The sequence below is a fragment of the Galeopterus variegatus genome, unplaced genomic scaffold (assembly GCF_000696425.1).
Source record: "Galeopterus variegatus unplaced genomic scaffold, G_variegatus-3.0.2 Scaffold1926, whole genome shotgun sequence".
Classification (NCBI taxonomy): domain Eukaryota; kingdom Metazoa; phylum Chordata; class Mammalia; order Dermoptera; family Cynocephalidae; genus Galeopterus; species Galeopterus variegatus.
Genome location: NW_007728037.1, coordinates 237,896 through 260,253, shown reverse-complemented (window position 1 = coordinate 260,253; position 22,358 = coordinate 237,896). Strand labels below are relative to the sequence as shown.

The window sequence follows — 22,358 nt, the reverse complement described above, 5'->3', positions numbered from 1 at the left end:
TTTTTGTTTTCTCTAAAGTAGTACCTTACATGGTCTTTTGTTTTTTTTTCCTGAGTATTAATTCTTACATATAGGGAGTACTGTATTCTTGTTCTAGCAGCTAACTTTATAATTACAACTTTCTGTCTTTAGTTCTCTTTTTTTTTTTTTTTTACAGAAGAACCTGAGAGCTAAGCAGTTCTCTATTTTCAACACTATTTACTAATCTCCTACCATAAGTAATGATAGAATTAATATATTTCCTTATTCTTCCCTTTCCCTTCTCCTTTTTTTTTTTTTTAAAAAGATGACCAGTAAGGGGATCTTAACCCTTCACTTGGTGTTGTCAGCACCATGCTCACCCAGTGAGCCACGGGCCGGCCCTCCCTTCTCTCTTTTTAATCTCCCACTTTTTTTTTTTTGGTCTTTTTTCGTGACCGGTAAGGGGATTGCAACCCTTGGTGTGGTGTTGCCCACACCGCGCTCAGCCAGCTAGCGCACAGGCCATTCCTATATAGGATCCGAACCCGCGGCAGGAGTGACGCTGCGCTCCCAGCGCTGCACTCTCCCGAGTGCGCCACGGGACTGGCCCTTTTTTTTTTTAAATTAAAACGAGAGTTGTATTGATAATACTAACAACAAATACAGAGTTAGACATGGAGATAGTATACATCTTTAATATATTTTTCAGAAAAGTTAGGAATCAAGTCATTTCATAATTCATTTGACCTGAATGAGTGGGAAATTGCCATTTCACTTTTTAAGGTACTTATACTGATGTATAATTTACGTGCAGCAAACCTCACCCTTTTTGGTGGATAGCTCCATGTGCTTTTGATAAATACATTCAGTTGTGTAACCACCACCACAATCAATATAGATAGGATCTATCACCACAAACTTTATCACTCAACTTTAAACAACAGTATCATTTCAAATTTAGCTCTGTAATGTTAAATGTACTTATAGTTCTACTATTTGATCTGTCAGCTTTAAATAATATTACACAAATTCTTGCTATTAAAAATAAAGCAATTGAAGTATAAACATTTCCTCTCACCTGCCTTCTGCTTCCCCCTTCCAATTTTTGTGGATGTACTATTTGACATTCTTAAGATATTAAACATTTACATTCTATGCTGTCATCCTAAAATATACATTTGTTTTAGTCTTAGTCACTACAAACATTTTCCTAGTTTTCCTCCTCATATCTTGGTTGGTTGAGTATAAAACACTACAACTTCTGACACACAATTAGTGGTTAGTAAATCTTAGCTAGAAATAGTAGAAGTGGTCTTCAGTAAACCTGCTTTCATTAACTTTACAAAATTAGTTTTATTTGTTAGTAGCAAATGAGTGCCTCTAAAGTACTATGGAATTGCTTGTGATAACAGGGAGGATGAACACCCAAGTATTGGTTGACTGTGTTTTATAAAGCCTTTACTCCATGCTATTATATACATAGTGAAACATAAATTAAACCTAAACTCATGTAAAAATAAATCATGCTCCCATCATGTTTATATGGGCCTTCAATATTCTCCTTCTCTCATAATGCAATAAATTGTTCTGAAGTCTATACACTACTAATTGCTTAGTAAATCATTCCTTCAGAAAAACCTAAAAGAAAACGTTGCAATAAAGGAATGAGCATCTAAATGATTGCTGATATTTATCAAGACATGCTCAAATACACAAATAGGCTAAACCATTTAATGTTACTCTTTTCTTACATTTCTTTCTTTTCTCTTGATTCTGTTAACAACTTTCAACAGCACTGTTTAAGCAGTTAAATGCTGCCCCTTCTTCAATATACCTTCAGATTATCTTAACATTAATATTAGCTATATAAAAATACGGAAAGATCTAAACTTATGAGCCTCCTCTTTATGCCTCTGATGATGGGAAATAGCTTTGCCATTGTTCACATTGCTGTAGGTTCTTAATGAATTTCATCAAGAATTCAATTTAAATATATTAAGTTGCTGTCAATTCTTCAGTAATATCAATGAATACCATTCAGGGAGGTATGGAAGCAGTTATCTGAGCCTTCCGTAGAACTTCAAGGCAAGAATCAGACTTTTTAAAGTGCATGTTTATAGGAAAACAGCAAAGTTCCCTGAAAACATGAATACTGGAGACATTTAGATCTAAGTTAAAAAAAAAAAAAATCAAGGCTTGGCTACTTAACATGTGTCATCCTGGAAATTTTATGAGATTGTTTCTAAAAATCTCAAAGGGCTGTTGTGAGGATTACATTTAATAACATAAATAAAGGTAGAATATATTATTTGGCATCTAGTAGACAATCAACAAATGATAGACAATATTGCCTTTTAGTCATTAAGTCATTTTCCATTTAGTCACTGAAAAAACAAAGCCACTGCAATTATAGAAAGATATAGCCATCTGTTACAAGGTAAGATAGGGCTAAACGCAGTCCCTCCTTATTCAAGGTTTCCTTTTTGTGGTTTCAGTCACCCGTGGTCAACTGCCACAGTCTGAAAAATATTAAATGGAAAATTCCAGAAATAAGCAATTCATAAGTTCTAAATTGTGCACTGTTCTGAGTAGCGTGATTAAATCTCTTGCCATCCCACTCTGTCCTGCTGGGACATGAATCATCATCTCTTTGCCCAGTGTATCCAGTGCTGTAGACACTACTAACCCCTTAGTCACTTAGTAGTTGTCTCAGATATCAGAGCAACTATGGAGGTATCATAGTGCTTGTGTTCAAGTGACCCTTATTTTATTTAACAATGGCCCCAAAGTGAAAAAGTAGTGATGCTGGCAATTTGGATATGCCAAAAAGAAGCCATAAAGTGCTTCCTTCAGTGAAAAGGTGAAGGTTCTCAACTTAGTAAGAAAAGAAAAAGAATCGTATGCTAAGATTGCTAAGATATACAGTAAGAACGAATCCTCTCTCTGTGAAATTGCGCAAAAAGAAGAAATTCATGCATATGGTTAAGTATTATCCATGGTTTCAGGCATCCACTGGGATCTTGGAACATTTCCCCCTATGGATAATGGGGGACTACAATATCCAAAAATTCTAGCCAGGTTCATGACAGTGATCAGGAACATATCTTGAAATGGTTGCAAAAAATACAGTGATAAAATGAGCACATTTTGAAAAAGAAAGGAAATTCATTTAAATGTTGTTACAAAAAAAACCTCTATTGTTCCAGATAATTTTCTCTGCATTTTATGTTTTGGCCTTCCTGATTTTTGATTGTACCATAACTGCCAATGTAATTTCATAGAATCTCGATGGGCAGGAGGTATAACTATGGCCAAATGACACTAGTTCAAAATGCCTCATCCACTTTCATGTAAGTTTTATCAACTGTACTCTGACCCAGGAAAGAAACCATTTGTTGATCATGAAGCTTTGAGAAAGGGAAAGTGCAGGGAGAGGTAAATGAAGGGGGACAGTTGCTATTCAATTTAGTTTTAATGATTCAATTCGGCAAACATGTATGATGTTCTATCTATGTTCCAGAAGCTGTGGAGCTTGTTGAAGAGCCAAAGATAAACAAAACTTAATCCCTGCCCTGAAAGACAACATTTTGTTTGGTTGGTTCACAGCAGAAGGCCTGTAGAAACACAGTCTCACTCTGAATACGAAGAGTTAACATGATTAAATGTTTTCCAGAGACATAAGAAGAAAGCCTTCTAAATTTAGTGGGACCCATTTATAAATACTGATTGAGTAGGCTGTGCTTTAAAAACTTATTAGAAACAAAGTAGTTGCTACCTTAAATGTTCTCATTAAATCACTCAGAAGCTGGGTTTATATATTTAGTATAGTCACGGAAAATTTGCCATTAAAGTGAATAATCTATAACTTAGTATGAATATGGTACTGGAAAAAAAGGAACTAAAAATTAAAAGAAGTTTCTGTTAGATTTTGATTTTAATATTAAAAAGCTTCCAAACCTAGTTCTTAGGTTTTTATGGGAAAAAAGGAAACAAACTTTTTATAAAAAGTGTTCTCGAGAATACCCTTAACTTGGAGTCCTGCATATCTTACATGATGTTCTACTTTCAACTGAACAGTAAATGAATGTCTTAAAACTTCTTCTAATGGAAACATCTTTCATCTCTACTGGAAACTTTCTCAGCCATGCATAGTTTATTTGAAATCCAAAGATTCATTTGGTTCTGCCAGACTAAAATTAGATTATTAAAACCAGAATTTTATACTCACTCGATCCTCCTTTTGCCAAGTATTTGTTCTTTGCATAAAGGACAGAATCTAACATAGACTCAAAAAGAAGAAAATAGCCCTGTATAAAAAAGGAAAAAACAGTTTTTAGAAATATGCAATATCCTCACATGCAGATCAATTTAAATATCTGGGCTACTCTTTCAGTTTTAAAAAATTATATGTTTTGTCTCTGTCATATAATATTTTGTGAAGTCTGAAATTATTTTTTGCAGTAAGTCTCCACATAATAATTAATAAAAAATTGGGCCAGATATAAAGTGGATCCAGAAAGTTTATTACGGTAAAATATACTGAACCTTCTTTACCTGTGTTTCCATTTTCCAGACCACTGTTTCTTCCTCATTAAAAGGAAAATTTCAGATAGAAATTGTTAAGCCCTATAACTTCCTAGAATGTTGCAATATTAATCTAGAGCAGTGGTTCTCGATGAGATTTTGCCCCCTGGGAGACATCTGGCAATGTCTGGAGACATTTTTGATTGTCACTGGGGGTGGGGATGGAGGCATGCTACTGGCATCTACTAGGTAGAGCCAAGTAATGCTGATAAACATCCTACAATGCATAGTACAGGCCCCTGCAACAAAGAAATACCTGGCTAAAAATGTCAATAGAACTAAAGTTGAGAAATCCTAGTCTAGAACACCATTTCCCAGTGTTCCCTGCCCAATGATTTTCTCTTTTGTTTAAAAAGGGGGGGGGGGGGCGGACAGGGGAGTCATTAGTCAAAGAGGTTTGAGAAACACCAGATGGTATATCTTCTTTGAAGAGATTCATAATACAAATTAGCACACTAAAAGTTCTGAGTAGTGCTATGGTAAAGAGAACTGTTAAACATATTTTAAACAAATATTACCCACTTTTTAACTACAGACCTCTTTTTTCCGATTTAACATCTATCAACATCTTTCAGAACTAGTGTTGCTTGAAATACAGTTTACGAAACACAATCCTGATATACTCCAGATTTTTGAGTACAGTAATGAATCCTTTACCAAGAAAGGATAATAATCATAATACAAATGAAAAGAGAATTTGGGTGTCACAAATACACTACATTTTAATAGTATGCTATACCGTTTATTATAGAAATAACAAAGAAATCATGACTGAGGAATCAATGCCAGTTTCAGTTAGTTTGCCTCTTTCCAGGGCTCACGTCCCGACCTCCCTAAGCAGCAGGGAAATCCAAGTGCTCAGCACATAATACACTTTATTATTGCTTAGGGTGAACCAATATGAATTTTACCCTTGGCTTAGCATTCTAAATCAAAACTGTTCTCATCCATTCATTTGTTCTGTGCACAAATGACTGTCTGATGGGATAAATACAATATTATTTAATTACATAAACAAAAAATGTTTTAAAGGTTTCTCCAGAATAAGACAAACCTACAAACCCAGAATGGATAATCTTTACAGAAGATGAATAGCAAATTTAAATTTACAGAAAATACAGCTCTCATGCTTGAATCACTTAAAGAAACCTAATTAAACTGCCGCTAGCCACTCTACATTGGCATTTTACCTACTCCCACCAACACACTAATTCATTGATAAGAAAATAATTGCCTACAAAACAAAGACATAGCAAAAAAGCTTGTTTATCAATGTGTTCACATTAGGAAAAGAAAGGATTTGGTGAAAACTGTTTTTCTGGATAGAGTACTTCAGTAGTATGTCAAACCCTTTCAAGTTAGTTCCCCATTAATGTGATCTGTGTATTCAAAGAACAAAGGACTTGTAGAATTCAACTAAGAAATCTTTACTAATCTGACATAATTTATGCAGATCTAGGTACACAAATGCTTATAAATAGGCATTCATCCGTTGATTAAAGTGGATTATAATTTATGCCAGGGAATTATTAAAAGAAGGGCTTCCATTTACCTTATGGGAAAAAGATCGGCTGGCAAAACATGTTAAAAGATAGAGTGAAAAAAAGTCCCTATTTGCAAAACTACTGCATTTTAAAGTATTAGAATAAATAAAATAAAATAAAATAGTAAATTCAAACTTTAGTACAAATTAAGTATTCATTCTAGTCCTTTTTTTTTTTTTTGACAAAGGCATAAAATAGTAAATTCAAACTTTAGTACAAATTAAGTATTCATTCTAGTCCTTTTTTTTTTTTGACAAAGGCAAAAAAAATAGTTTGTTATTGGTCTGGCACTATGTCAAGTTGTTTTCTAGTATTACTCTTTCAAAGTAGTTAGCTAAATCTAAGTATTTTGCTTCCATATGCTCAAACTCCATCTTACTTCCATGCATTACAAACAAACCAAAAAAAAATCTTCAATCAGTAATTTAAAGTAGCTCCTTCTGGCAACTTCTCATTTATTGCATTTAAGATAAAAGTTTTTATTAGCCATGCATCAGAGATTAAATTACACTATATTTTAAATTGGTATTATGGTCAATATCAATAATAAAGAGGGTGGACTCCTGAATTGAAAACCCTTTTCTATGTATCCTTGTGCAAGTTAACATCATTACGCTTCAGTCTCATCTGTAAAGCAACAATAACAATGGTACTCTACTTCACAGAGTTATTGTGAGGATTAAATATGTTAATATGTGTAAAAGGTTTGGAATAATAAATGTTAGATGAAAAAATTATAAGCTATTTTAAAAATAAATTTTTAAAGGGCAAATCAGATATTTTAAATTGTGTTTAATAAATTGAAGAATAAAGATTTACCAAACTCTCCAGAATCACATAACATTTTATTTAGTGAATGGAACTATATCACAAGCTGTGAATTTGGACTGAAATTTCCAGTTTTTTTCTTTTTCAGGAGTCTTTCAAAATACATTTTCTTGTGTCACTAATTTTTTCAGACAAGCCAAGACTATGTGTATGTGTGCGCATACAAAATATATAAAAACACTCAAAATTTCTTTACAATTAGGAGATAGAATTCTAAAACCCACTGAAAATAATTTGTTCAAAATGACCAAATTAGTGCCAATTCCAACTATGAGATTCCTCCCACAAGGATAATCACAGGACTTTCCCTCCCAGGATAAAAAAACGCAACTTTACTTAATACTTTGATCCTTGATAATTTGTACTGAAGGCTTTCCTATGTCTGCTCCCATTTGAAATAATAAACACTAATATGCACTTTCCCACATATCTCATGATGTTTACTTTTAGCTAAGATTAGAATACTGATTGAACAATATTAGAGATAGTTTCTAAGGTCCTAACTATTTAAACAACCTAACTTTTTAAGGCTCTGACTAGTATTTAAACAAAAGAAAAATCAGTTAAGAGAGGTTAAATGATTTAAGCAATATATCTGGATAAATAATACTGGATAGTATTTAGCTCCCCTAACAATACAATGTCATTCAATTGCCACTGCTGCAAAACTCAACAGTGAAAGAGAGTACAAACAAAGAGAAGATAATCACTGGTAGCAAAAACACCCTTCCATAAATGCCATATCTTTACTTCCCATTTTTTAGAGTCAGCATTATTAGGACAGAGAATCTCAGAAAGCAGATGCTTTTGTTGAGACATGTAAAGGATTTAGCATAGTGCCTGGTACACAGTTAACACGTAACATATGACATGACTCTTTAATTTGACAGAAGTTACCCGTGTCAACTACTGTGGGGCAGAACTGGAACTAAAATGGATAAAAAGCAGAAGGCTACAGCAACTCTTTCTTCTTTCACCTTTTTCCATCTACCATCACCTTCTCTCTTCATTAATGTATCATGAAAAACAATACCCTCTTCTCCATTTATTTCTGATAATATCTTTTCACTCCAGTAGCAAGATCTTGCTTGCTTCTAATCTGTCAAAGTAGTTTCTAAACCTTAAGTTAAAGAATAATGGAGCTAGCAAATCAATGAAAAAGCATTCCTTCAAAACAAGAATAGAGTACACATCTCTTCATATTTAGGAGATAAGCCACATTTTTTATGACTCAATGATAACTGACAGTTTTACTGGTCATTCATTTCACTTGGTATCAGATATCTGCTCAACTGCTACCTACCTAGTCAAAAAGGACTTCTCTGACGTCCCTATGTAAAACATCTTTTTCCTACTTCAAGCTTCATTTCTTTATCCTGCTTTGTATTTCAGAACAGCACTTATAAATTAAAATATTATTTATTTTTATGTTTGTGTCTTTACTAAAACATAAGTTCCAAGAAGAGCAAGGACGTTGTCCATACTGTTTAAAGGAACATTCCTAAGGGCTGGAAATGTGCCTGGTACACAGTAGAAACTCAATAAGTAATTTTTGAATGAATTAATAAGAGTTATTAGTACTGTATATGTGTACAGTTGTATTTGTTAAAATGAAACAGTGTTTGCTTTTTGTTATTTTCTGGTACAAATTAAAATTAGTTACTTTTAGGGCCGAGCCCGTGGCGCTCCCGCCGCGGGTTCGGATCCTATATAGGGATGGCCGGTGCGCTCACTGGCTGAGCGCGGTGCTGCTGGTCTCAAAAAGGACAAAGACAAAAAAAAAAAATAGTTACTTTTAAAACTATGCTTTATTTCCTAAAATTAAAGCTGTAAACAATTGTGGTAATTGCCAAAATTCATTGTAGTGGCTTTATAAGGATTATCTCATTTTAATTCTTCCCCAAAGCATACTTATTGTTATTTCCATTTAATGGATGAAGAAACTAAGGTTTAGAAATGTTAAATAAGGTAGGATCTTAAAAAAAAGCTCATAGTCACACAAATAGTGAGTGAATATGACGGAATTTGAACTACAGAGGTCAAATTCTGAATCACTATTGTACGTTCCTTCTTAGATTGACATGCCTAATTGAAAACAAGATTTAGTATTTGTATTATAGTACATTTGTACTTAAGGATTCAAATATTCCAAAATGAAAAATTTCCCATAGAACATTAAATAAGATTAGAATTAACAACAGGTATGTGATTCAGAATATTTCAAAGTGATAGCTTAGTTGACAACTGGCTCTTAGCCACCACTCATTGTGAAAATATTAGTTTGAAAAATCAATGTACATACTAGAATATATGTAGAACTAATATATGACATTTATAAGATAAACTAATATACCTAGTTAAAAATATTACCAGATGAAAAGATTCATATACATATTGCTAATGGTTGTCTCTCAACTTTCCACTTTGCTAAACTTCATTTTACTATATATAGGCCCACTGCATGATAGAACAGCCTTCAAGATCCTGGGAGTTATCCTTGGTTCTGAACCAAGTCATTTATTACTGATATCAGAAGGCTTTGCTCCAACTGCCCTGCTCATTTGCACTGTAATTTCACAGGCTGCTGCCTCACCTGTAGGGGTGCCATCTGGAAGGAGAATTATACCTGATATCTTTTCCCACAATGCTAATGGGGCTTTCTTCTTTCAAAGTGACATTTACTTTTTAAAACTAAATATTGCACTTACGCTTCAAAAATTAATTACTACAAAGGAACATATGGAATTAAATTAGGGAGTAGAATATTAATATTATTCAATGAAATGGGAACCTTATTTTACAAATGCCTGCTCTTGATATCTTCTTGAAATAGATACATTAGTGATAAAAGAATCCTGGATAACTTCAGTATAAAGTGCTTCTCTTCTCTAACTTTTTTTTAGTTCAAATAACTGAATTAATGAACACCCATAGACAAAATTTAACTTTTAAAAAAAGTGAGGCAAGGGAGACTTACAAATAAAATGAAGACTTAACCTCGAGAAACACTGGTGACAAACAGTTAATAATCAGGAATTATTTAGAGATAAAATAAAAGATTACGTGCAAATACACAAGCCTAAGAAACCTAACTTTGATTTCTAAAAGGAATATCTCTAAATCATTATAAATATTTAATAACAATTTTTCCAATATTATTCTCAAATTCTTTAAGATTTACTACAGACAGATTTTTATCCAATATGATTGGGACTGGCAGTCCGTTGTTAACTGAAGACAATGCATTTTAAGTAAAAACATATAAATGCAGATTTGTTTGCCAGTATTCTGAAGATGTATCCATTGACAGGACTCTTCATCATCTTCCCGGCATAATCTACACTCACCGATTGTAAATCATTTCCAATTTTAGTTAAAAATTTTAAGAAAAAAACTGAAGGCACTTGCCAAGTGGAGAATCCTCCTTAAATTCTCTAATTCCCACCCTCCTGCTCCTAGTCTTTCACAATCGTTTTATTCACCCCTTTCCACAGCATTTTTCTGGTAATTTCCCCTTCCTGGGTTTTTCCAAAGCAGTCGACTTTCTTTTATAGAAAAAAACAACTATAGCCTTTTTATAGTCTTGTTCAACAGTTTATATTCACATTTAATTGATCTTACATAAATAAGAAGGCACACAAACAAAACAAGCTCTTGGTAAACACATAACCCAAGTGATAGGAGCAGAACAGCAGCAGCATACTGAAGGTAGCTTTAAGTGTTCAGGGAGCTATAGGAATCTAGCAGTGTGTTTATAAAAAAGAATGCAGAACTTTATTAATTTGGTGAATTAGCTAAATGCAGGTTGGTTAGGAAGCTTCTATTATATATCCATGTGATAAAATATACTGTTATGATGTCACCTCTTCAGGAAAGATCCTCCTTGATACACCAGATTAGGAGAGGTAGCCTTTATAACATGACCTAAATAAATTAGAGATTGAGTTATTATCAATGCATAGAAATGAGAACTCTAAAGTAGGGTTTCTCATCCTTGGCACTATTGACATTTTGGGCCAGATAACATTTTATTGTGCGGGCTGTCCTGTTCCCTGAAGGATGTTTAGCAGCATTCCTAGGCTCTACCCACTAGATATCATCCCCACAACCCTGAATTTTAATCACCTAAAATGTTACCAGCCACAGCCTACTACCCAAATACCCCCAGGGGCATAAAATCGATCCCACACCCCATGAAGAACCACTGCTCTAGAGTTACCTAAGAAGTAATTGGATAAGTACTCTTTCCTAATTTACAGTGCTTTATGCTAACCAAACTTAAGATCTTACAGAATATAATGTAACCTCTGTTTTTTTTCACTGTTGTATTTATATTTAAAATAGCCTTAGAGATTGAACTTCAATGTTTTCTCAATGACTTCCCAGTCTATCACTTGACCCTTTAATCTTAAAATGTGCTAATACTAACTACATGATTTACCACAAACGTGGTGATGAAATTACATGACAATTTTCAAGGTAATTATGTAAAATTCTTTTGGGTAAGGTACTTTCCTTAGGGGTAGCTCTACAGTACTGAGACAGATTATATTACACTCTCATATACCTGGCAAATTAAAAGGAGACTGATGATATCAAACAATAAGAATACCGGTACTCTTTGAACTTATTTGCCATAGAATGGGTACGAAAAATAATGTTGTTTTGAACATCTATATATACACACATGCATCTTTGTTCAATGTTTTATGTACTTGGCTAAGATAAATTTCTTAAAGCAGAATTCCTGAATTAAAGGATATGCACATTTAAATTTTTGATGTATATCATCAAACTGTCCACAGAAAGACTACAATTTTTATTCCTGCAATTTTATAAGTGGATTAAAGACCTAAATGTAAAAGGTGTAAAGTATATAGAGAATATCTTTGTTTTTTTGGAAGAAAAAAGTACTACCCATAAAGAAAAAGACCAATAAATTTGATTACATTACAACCCAAAACCTCTGCACATCAAAACCTCTGTCACAGAGTTTAAAAAGATATTGGCCAGACACACACACACACACACACACACATCTCCAACAAAGAACACTAATTGTTAAAAAAAAGGTATGCAACCCAAAAGCACAAAACCTCTGTCACAGAGTTTAAAAAGATATTGGCCAGACACACACACACACACACACACATCTCCAACAAAGAACACTAATTGTTAAAAAAAGGTATGCAACCCAAAAGCAAATGGGCAAAAGAATTACATACAATTATTTCACAAGAGAAAACCCAAATAGCCAATAAACATTAGTAATTTAAACACAATGGAAAACTACTACATGACTACCAGATTAGCAGTCATGCAATAGCCAGTACTGACAAGTCTATGGAGATATAAGTAAAAATTTTACTACTTTGGAAAAGTTTGTCTAAAAATGTCAAACAGCCATACACCCTGTGATCTAGCAACTCTACTCCAGATTATACACCTAGAAATGCATGCTTAAATGTCCAGCATACATGTACAAGTATACTACAGCACTATTATTTGTCATGGTAAAAAACTGGGGACGATCTAGTGCCCATCCATTGGAGAATTAAAAATCACATCATGGTACACTCACTCATACAACGGCATCTACAGAAATGAAAATGAACAAATTATTCTTACAGGCAATATGAATAAATGTTATGAACATGACTGTGTAAAGAAAGCAAAAAACTACTTTTTTAATAAAAAAAACCCTTACATTTTGATTCCATTTACATAAATTTCAAAAACTTGCAAATATAAACTACACTGTTTAGAGATGTAAACGTTAGTGGTAAAACCATGAAGAAAAGCAAGGAAATGATTACTATAAAGGTCAGGAGTGGTTTCCCCTGGGGTAGGAAGACAGCTGTAAATGACAAATGTTACTTGTATGGCTTTTTTCTATATTTTGATCTGGCTGATGATTACACAAGTGTTCATTAAATAACTGTTACACTGTACCTTTAAGTTTATGCAATTTTCTGTGTACGTTATATTTCACAACTTAAAAGGCTACAAAAAGATTTTTATATGACTAGTGCATATAACGTACAATAATATGAATGAAAGCAAAAGCACACACATTCATATGTTTATACATGCTTACTACATGAATGGAACAGTACATAATTAAGAGAAAAATGACTGTCTCTGTGGAGGGGAATATAATAGCAGGATTATAGGTAAAGGAAGGAGACTAATTCTTCACTATAAACTTTCATATCTTATGAAGTTTGTATCATCTTTATGTATTATCTGCCCATAAAGTTAAAAAAAAGAAAAAAGCCAATAATTACAAGCTAAAAAAACCTATTAGTTTTTCATATTTTATTGTGAAAAGTAGAACTGATTTTTAAAAAGAAACATTAAGATTATAGGCAGAGGTTGTTAAAGAGTGGTTTAAAAAAACAAAAATCAATTACATGCTATGTATAAGAAATACACTTTGAATATAGAAACATAGGTTAAAAGAAAAAGGGTGTAAAATATATAATGTTCAAACATTTACCTTAAGAAAATCCTAGTGGCTGCATTAATATCAGACAAAGTAAACCAATGAACCAAGAATATTATTAGAGACAAAGAACAATACTTCATAATGATTAAAAAGCCAAATTTTATCAAGAATACATAAGAACCCTAATGTGTATGCACCCAATAACTACACAAAAATACCTGAAGCAAAAACTAACAGAACTAAAAAGAGAAACAGAAAATCCTGAACTGTACAGGTAGAAATGTCATTATTCTTCTTTAAGTACTTAACAGAATAAGTAGACATAAAGTAAAAGGGTTTAAGACTTGAATGAGACAATCAACCAATTTGATTCAAATGACAATTATTTAACAATTCATCCAACACACTGTATCCCACAAATATGTACAATTAAAAATAAAATAAACAAGAAAAAGTAATGACCAAAGCAAGGTGTACAGCAGTATGTAGAATATGCCAATCCTACACTAAATGTAAGGGTGGGGTTTATAATCTACTTTGTTCATTGCGTAATCCTGCCTAGAACAGTGCTAGGTACATAGTGGCCACACAGTATTTGTTAGATGAATGAGTACGCCAAGGGGTAGAAATACAGTCATGCACCATGTACAACGTTTTAGCCAATGACAGACCACATATATAACGGTGGCTGGAGCAATAGGCTAGGTGTGTAGTAGGCTACACCATCTAGGTTTAAGTATTCTCAATGATTTCTCCCAATGACAATATTGCCCAGCAACACACTTCTAAGAACATATTCCCATCACTAAGTGATGCATAACTGTATATATACATGTTTTGACCTATTAAAATAATTCAGGAAGGATACACTACAGACTGGTAACAGATTTTGTTGGGGAATTAGGGGTGGGTCCTGTGGTGGGGTAAAAACATGGGAAGAAGAAAATTTGTAGTATCTATGTATTACTACATAGTCAAAAACCAGTAATAAAATTTTACATGTACATCACATGTTTGTCAGAGAAGCTCCTATCTATTATTTTACTTTATCACTACCTTCTGTGCAAGAATAAGAAGAATCATGGTGATACCTACCACTTATTAGGTACCCATTATGTGCTTGCTACTATCCTGCATGACTACTTCATTCCTCTTCTCTCATGTGACAACATACAGTTCTTGCTTTTTTAGTGTAGTGGTCTTCTGGAGAACATAACATAGGCACAAGAGATAATTTCCTCTATATACTCTTTTAAAGTTTGAAAACCTTTTATTAGTTTAAAAGTCTTTCTGCCACTAGATGGCACTCTCACTTAATCAACAAAAGAGTCAAATTGGCTTGTCTTCCTCAAACTGCAGCAAACAGTCCAATAAACAAGTCCTCCAGGGCCGGCCGGTGGCGCACTGCTACAGTGCGCTGCTTGGGAAGCGTGGCGGCGCTCCCGCCAAGGGTTCGGATCCCACATACAGACCGGCCGCTCACTGGCTGAGCGAGGTGCGGGAGCAACACCGAGGGTTGCGATCCCGTAGCCGGTCCCGGTCCGGTACGGGCGCGACACTGAGGGTTGCGATCCGTTGCCGGTCACGACAAAAAGGAAAAAAAAAAAAAAAAAACAAGTCCTCCAAAGAAAAAAGTGAATCATCTCAAGATCTTTCCAAGGGTATGTGTGACCCTTACTCCAGACCTACAGAATCAGTTTCCAAAAATGACAATAGAGGAACCATGTGTATTTCTACAATGAAATTCCCAATCACCGGTTGAAAGAAGTCATTAACCATAACTGGATTTTTTTTTTTCTTTTTTTTTTTTTGAGGTTGGCCAGTACGGGGATCTGAACCCTTGACCTTGGTGTTATAACACCACACTCTAACCAACTGAGCTAATGGGCCAGCCCTGGATATTCTGTTCTTAAAAGTACAACTAAAGTGTTAGCTTGCGCTTGTCTTAAAGAGAATTATATTAAAGTACACAAAGAGATGATAACAATGTGCGCTATGGTCTGAATGTGTCCCCAGAATTCATATGTTCAAACTTAATTGCCAATGTGATAGTATTAAGAGGTGGGGCCTTCAGGAGGTGATTAAGTCAGGAGTGTAGAGCCTACATGGATGGGATTAGGGCTCTCATAAAAAGGTTTGAGGAAGTGGGTTTACTCTCTTCTATCCCTTCCACCACGTAGGAATACAGCATTTGTCCCCTCTGGGGGATACAGCAAGGTGCCATCTTGAAGCAGAGACTGAGCCCTCACCAGACACCAAACCTTGATCTTGGATTTCCAGCCTCTAGAACTATGAGAAATAAATTTCTGTTGTTTATAAATTATCCAGTTTCAGGTATTTTGTTATAGCAACCCAAATAGACTAAGACAGAGTGATTCTATAATACTTATAAATTATAGATTTCTGAATCTATAGAAAATATTTACCAACAGTATGATTCAGGTCTTTAAGAATAGGCTCTCATTCTGTTTCCAGCAACAACGCATTTTAGTGGTTACTGACCCTCTAACTACAACAAATATGCCAGAATAAAAAAAAGAACATCTTGTTAGATTCACCAGTAAGCTGGCTTTTACCTTGCAACCATTTGCTAACTTAGTGAATGAACACAGAATAAAAGGAGATCAATTGCACAGTCCAGTCAAAGTGAGGAATATAAGAAGAAACTGCCCCAAGTACCAGCAGGGACAACCAAATATATCTACATAGCAAATGTGAATTTAGAATTTCAGCTGTTGCCACCGCCCCCACCCCTGACCCTGCCCCAGTTTAGTTCAAAACCTTGTTACTAAGTGGTCAAACACACAGTTCCTCCCCACCCCCTACCCCACCTCCAATAATTTTTACACTTAAGTTAGGACCTGAAAATGTACAACCCTAATTTACAATGCCTGGGTGGCAGGAGAAACCTCAAGCCTGAAAAACGCTTTAAAGACCACTTTAAAAGTAATCCTGCAACATACTCTTTTGTGAGACTGTGGATACACAAGCATTTGCACACCACTGTTGGTAAGAAAGCCAAATAGTACAATTACATTATTGAGGAGAATCTGGCAATAACTAGTGATGCTACATATGCATTAACCCTTTGATCCAATCACACCTCTAGAAATGTGAAATGAAATGACATAGGCACAAGAATATTCAATATACTATTATCTGTAATAGCAAAAGAAAGGAAGAAATTCAAATGAGTGTTAATTGTGTATACTGTATTTATCTACACAATGAAGTATTATACGCCCATAAGGAATGAAGAAAAACTCTATATAATGAGAGTGATTTCCAAAATATAATTTTAAATTGAAAAAAAAAAGCAAAGTATAGAACAATATATAGAATATGCTAACATTTATATAACATAAAGGAGAAAATATGAATATACACATATCTAATATTTTCAAAATAAACCAAAAGCTAAAAAGAAAATGGTTATCTGTCCACTAATGGAAAGAACAGGAGAAGGAATAGAATCATGTTGATTTTTTGGTGAAATAAAAACACAAAGTTAAACTAAAGGGTGAGGGAAAGCTACCCTCCCATTGAAAAAAAAAAAACTGATATAAATAAATCTGATTTTATGTCAACTTGGTAATATAAGAGAAAATTATTATTTTAAATGACTTTAAAACACAGTTTTTGACTCCATTACTCATGAGATATATTCTAGAATAAAGGAAAGTATAAAGAAATCTTAAATGGCATTTAGAAGTCTTGCTGTTTAGTAGTAAAGTTGGTATAAAATCTTTGAAACTATTATAGGTAGATTATATGATAAAGCAAATAAGCAATTATCATCATCTTAGGAACCAAGATTTTCTGAATAGAAGAAAAGAGATACATATAAAATCAAAGACAAATTGAAAATAGTGTAAATTCACGATTTTTTTAATATTAAAAAAGTTGGTTACATCTGTCCACTAGGAACCCAGATGTCATTGATCTCTACATACCATTTTCCAGTGAAAGAGCCAAGATCCTTTGATTCCAACTTTAGGCAATATAAAATGACCGCAAAATATCTTATAGTACCAGAAAATAAAATCTGAATCATATTTATTTTCTATTTTCTATTTTTCATTATAATATATGAGCCTGTAATTAAGATATTATATTGAGCAACTTTAGGCAATATAAAATGACCGCAAAATATCTTATAGTACCAGAAAATAAAATCTGAACCATATTTATTTTCTATTTTCTATTTTTCATTATAATATATGAGCCTGTAATTAAGATATTATATTGAAGACAACTAGAGTTTGTTAAAAGGACACAAGTGGCAAGAAAAAAGAAAAGGGAGAGGTGAAACTGTATATTAAAAGAATTTAGACAACACCAAAAGCATAATCCATAAAAACAAAAACTGATAAATTGGACTTTATCAAAATTAAAAACTTTTATTCTGTGAAAAATTGTTAAAGGAATGAAAAGACTAGCCAGAGTGGGAGAAAATATTTACAAACCACATATCCAACAAAGGATTAGTAAAAAGAACTACCAAACACAACAGCAAACAGTGCTCAGACATGGCACGTATCCAGTCAATGCTTTGATATCATTTCAAATTTTTTCTCTGTAAAATTCAAGAAAAATTAACATTAACATTTTAATAAATAATGTAGTACTATTCATTTTGATAAAAGCATATCTATTCATTCATAATAGTAATACATAAAAAGACATCCAGAATGATTGTGGTTTAGCTTTTCATTCTCTTAAATGTGTCTTTCTATCAATAAAGTCTCTTAATTTTAAGGTAGTAACAATATATCTTTTCCTTTAGCATTAGTATTTTTGGGGTCTTGATTAAGAAATTGTTCTCTATCCAAAATCATGAATATATCACCTCATATTCTCTTCCAAAGCTCTTTTCAGTTTTAGGACTTTAATCCACCTGTAATTGATTTCTTTGTTTTCTATGCTGTAAGAGTCTTACTTCTTTTTTCCCCCAGTAAGGATATATATTCAATTGTTCTAGCATCATCTTTTCTCACTACCCTGCAGTGCAACCTTTACCACAAATCAAGTGACCTTATAAGCATGGGTTCCATGGGTCTGTCAGTCAGTCTTTACAACAGTATAACACTGTCTTAATTACTATAACTTATAGCTTGATATCCAGTAGACCAAGTCCTCCCTCCTTATTCTCTTTAAGACCATATGGGTTGCTCTTAGACTTTTTTCATTTCTCTATAGATCTGATTTTTCAAATGCCACACAAACACTGTTGGGATTTTTTTATTAAGGCTGCATTAAATCTATAGATTAATATGAAGAGAACCAACATCTTTATAATGTCTTCCACACCTCAAACATGGTACTCTCTCTCCACTTATAGTCTTTCGTAAGTTCTAAAATGGACACCACTATTTCTGAAATTGAAATGTATATTAAAATTGATGGGCTCTGAACAATCACTTTGGTCAGGCAGCAGTCGTGGTAGGTGTCACTGGTTACATATACACAAACTGGTCTAAAAAGTTTCTGTGACTCCTTCTGGTATTACACAGACAACAACAAAAATAAAACTAGCTGAAAGGTATCAGTGAGCTGGGAGAAATCTGGGAGTGAAGAGTAGCGCATTCTCTGAAATAATCCTGCACAACCAATGCTACTGATGGGGCAAAATGATATTGTGTAGAAGTACATGGAAGATTCTCAATATGAAGACAATTTAAGAATACCTTAACCAATTTATTTCACTTATATTTTCCTTTTAGATATGTACACAGCATAATATGATAATCTACATTTAAATAAATCTAACAGACAAATCATTGTGTCATAGTTTAATTGGTATCTTTTTTCTTTCTTAATGGTGCATCTTACAACTGATGACACCTTCAATTCAATGAATGTTAAATTTTCTTAGTACAGTATAAGTTCCTCTGAGAGGTCTTACATACTTTTTGCTATATTCCTAGGTAATGATCTTTGTGATACTTTAAAATTTCTTTTTGCTTGTTGCTTATATATAAAAATAGAACTTTGAATGCTGTTTATATTTAGTAACAGCTAAACTTTTCTTATTTTATCCTATATCTGTCATAAGCTATCTTTCATATTTTCTATCTGCTTATCTCACTGTGCTAAATTCTAAACAATATTTTCATAGTTATGTTCCATTCACAAATCTTTTCTTCAGCTGTGTCTAAGCTGCTAAAAGTTTAATAGTGAATTGCCTTTTGATTCCAACAAATTATGTTTTTCATTTCTTGAAATTCCTTTTCAAAAAAATCTGTGTTCATTTCTAATGATCTCTTAATGATTGCTGATCTCTGTAATGCATCCTTCAGCTCTTTAAACATATCATTCATAGCCGCTCTATGTTCTATTCTGACTATTCTAATATCTGTAATAGTTGGGGGTCTAAAACCATTATTTGCTGTTTCTGATGATACTGTCATAGTCTTTCTCATGTGTTTGGTGATCTTAGTGAGCTCTTTCCTTGATATTAATAAAAAGGAGTACTATGGACCTGAATTGGGAGAATGGAGAAATTTTCTCCCAGAAGGAATTTGTGTCTATTTCAGCCAGTAAGCCATACTCTGCTTTGGGCCCCAAGAGGTGCTGTTAGAGAGCTTCTCCCCATTGGCACCCTTACCACTATAGCCTGTTAACATGTAGTCCCCAGACACCAAAGTGTTTGTTTTTGTTTTGTTTTGGGAGAAGAAATTCTCAGAGATTTTTCTAATGCTTGTGAGACCACTACTGTCTAAAAAATATCCAAAATGTGTGTTGTTCAGGGTTTATGGTTCTACAACAACAGGATTCTTTACAAAACCTAGTTAGCCTTCATGCTAGGATCAGAAGTACCAATGCCTTTTCTTAAAATGGTAGATTAATTCTAAAATATGATGGTTGGGCTTTTCTCTTTTGTAACAGCATAAAGGATATTTCAGAAAAAAAAATACTTAAAACTATTTTTTAAAATCACTTGAATGTGGCATATAGCTAAATCAGTACTTAGAAATATTAGCCTCCGATGCAAATATTACAAAAAGAAAAGATGAAAAATCAATGATCTAACCTTCTACATTAAAGGACCTAGAAAAAGAGTAGCAAATCAAACTTTAAAAGAATAGAAAGAGGGGCCGGCCCAGTGGCGCACTGCTATAGTGCGCCGCTTGGGAGCGCGGCGGCGCTCCCGCCAAGGGTTCGGATCCCACATACAGACCGGTTCCTGCTCACTGGCTGAGCGAGGTGCGGGCGCAGCACCAAGGGTTGCGATCCCGTTGCCGGTCCCGGTCTGGTACGGGTGCGACACTGAGGGTTGCGATCCGTTGCCAGACACGAAAAAAGACAAAAAGGAAAAAAAAAAAAGAATAGAAAGAAATAATAAAGGTAAAATCAGAAACCAATACCATAGGAAACAAATATATGATACAGAAAATATATGATAGAGAAAAATCAACAAATCCAAAATTTGGGTTCCTTGAAAAGATTAATAAGTGACAGACCCTTAGCAAAACTGATCCAGATAAATCACATGTAATTTCCTAATTACAGGGAATAGATTACTTCTGGTCACTTACTTTAATTGGACAGAATCACATTGTTAATAAAAGTAAGGATGCAGACTCAATTACTGAAAAGGTCAGTTAGCCTCCCACGTTCATTTGACTTCAGAGCTATATTACTAACCTTAAATTGAGTACCCCCAAATAAATATTGTAGTATTAAAAAGGGATAAATAAAAGACCATGAAAATGGAGCAGACCACATCAATGTACTATTACCGAAAGATTTACTCAAATAGGTAATCTACTGAGAGTGGTTCCAGAAAGTCACTCATAAGAACTAATCAACATTTCATGTAAGTAACTCCTGCCCTAAAATATTCATTTCACCTAAATAAATAATGACTTCAGTTCTGCCATCTAAATTTTGCCAAATTGGAAAATCTATTACATATAATACAACATATGCAAGATTTATATTCAAAGGGAAGAAAAACTAAGAGGACAATTACCTTCAGCAAGCCCTTTAAATTAGTTTCAAAAAACTATAAGTCATGACTTCTTAAACTTATCCCTGGAAGTACCTCTAATGCCAAAAGAGAATGAACTGGAACTCCCGGAATTAGGGAGTACCTTACTAAAGGCAGTCTTGTGAAAGCTCAAAAAAACCAAGAAGACTAATGTCTTATCTTAAAAATTTGTGAGAACTTTACATTCCACTCTATAAAAATATTAATAATGCCTTTTCCCTCACAAATCTTCACATCTTATCTAATTTGTTATTTTTCAAACACCTGATTGGGAGGTTCTCTAAATCCAGATTGGAGGAGCACAGGAGCAAGTTTTATTTATCACAAATTGGTGGAGTTTTCATGCTTACTCGAGGCTTGTGAATCAAATATCTGTCTATGGATAATTTTTACGTAGAACCATTTCACACTAATTATTTCAATAATTATGACTGAGCCAACTCCAGTTTACATAAGCACATACATGTGTCTGTAGTTAAGTGCTTACCTATTAAAAATGTAAACTATAAATTAAGGAGCTTACTTTCACTCACTTACTTACTTTTACAGGTAACAGTAAATAGTATTATTGACAAATTATTTATAAACTGTTACACCATTTTTAGAGTTCGAAATAAAAATTTACAAATTCATATTCTCTGAGGGCTTAATTGAAAAATTTTTATAGAGTTAGTTAATTCATGTTTTTGAATAACATACCTTTTCTCTTTATAATTAGAATAATTTGTAACTTATTGAACAAAACAATTTCTTAAAAAAGCAATTCAGGGGCCGGCCCTGTGGCGCACTATCCGCCGCTTGGGAAGCGCGGCGGCGCTACTGCCCGAGGGTTCGGATCCCACATACAGACCGGTTCCCGCTCACTGGCTGAGCGAGGCGCGGGAGCAACACCGAGGGTTGCGATCCCGTTGCCGGTCCCCGGTCCGGTACGGGGGCAACACTGAGGGTTGCAATCCATTGCCGGACATGGAAAAAAAAGACAAAAGACAAAAGACAAAAA

At 33.9% G+C, this 22,358-nt stretch overlaps 1 protein-coding gene across 3 annotated transcripts in view; it reads right to left on the bottom strand.

The window, feature by feature from the left end:
- PRMT3 (protein arginine methyltransferase 3) overlaps positions 1-22,358 on the bottom strand; it is a 142,139-nt gene that overhangs the window by 66,549 nt on the left and 53,232 nt on the right. For all 3 annotated transcript variants that reach the window (XR_551021.1, XM_008579619.1, XM_008579620.1), the window contains exon 9: positions 4,190-4,268. Coding sequence is in view for 2 of the 3 variants with exons in the window: in XM_008579619.1 (XP_008577841.1) it covers positions 4,190-4,268 (79 nt within the window). In the remaining variant the exon portion in view is untranslated. The remainder of the gene's footprint in view (positions 1-4,189; positions 4,269-22,358) is intronic.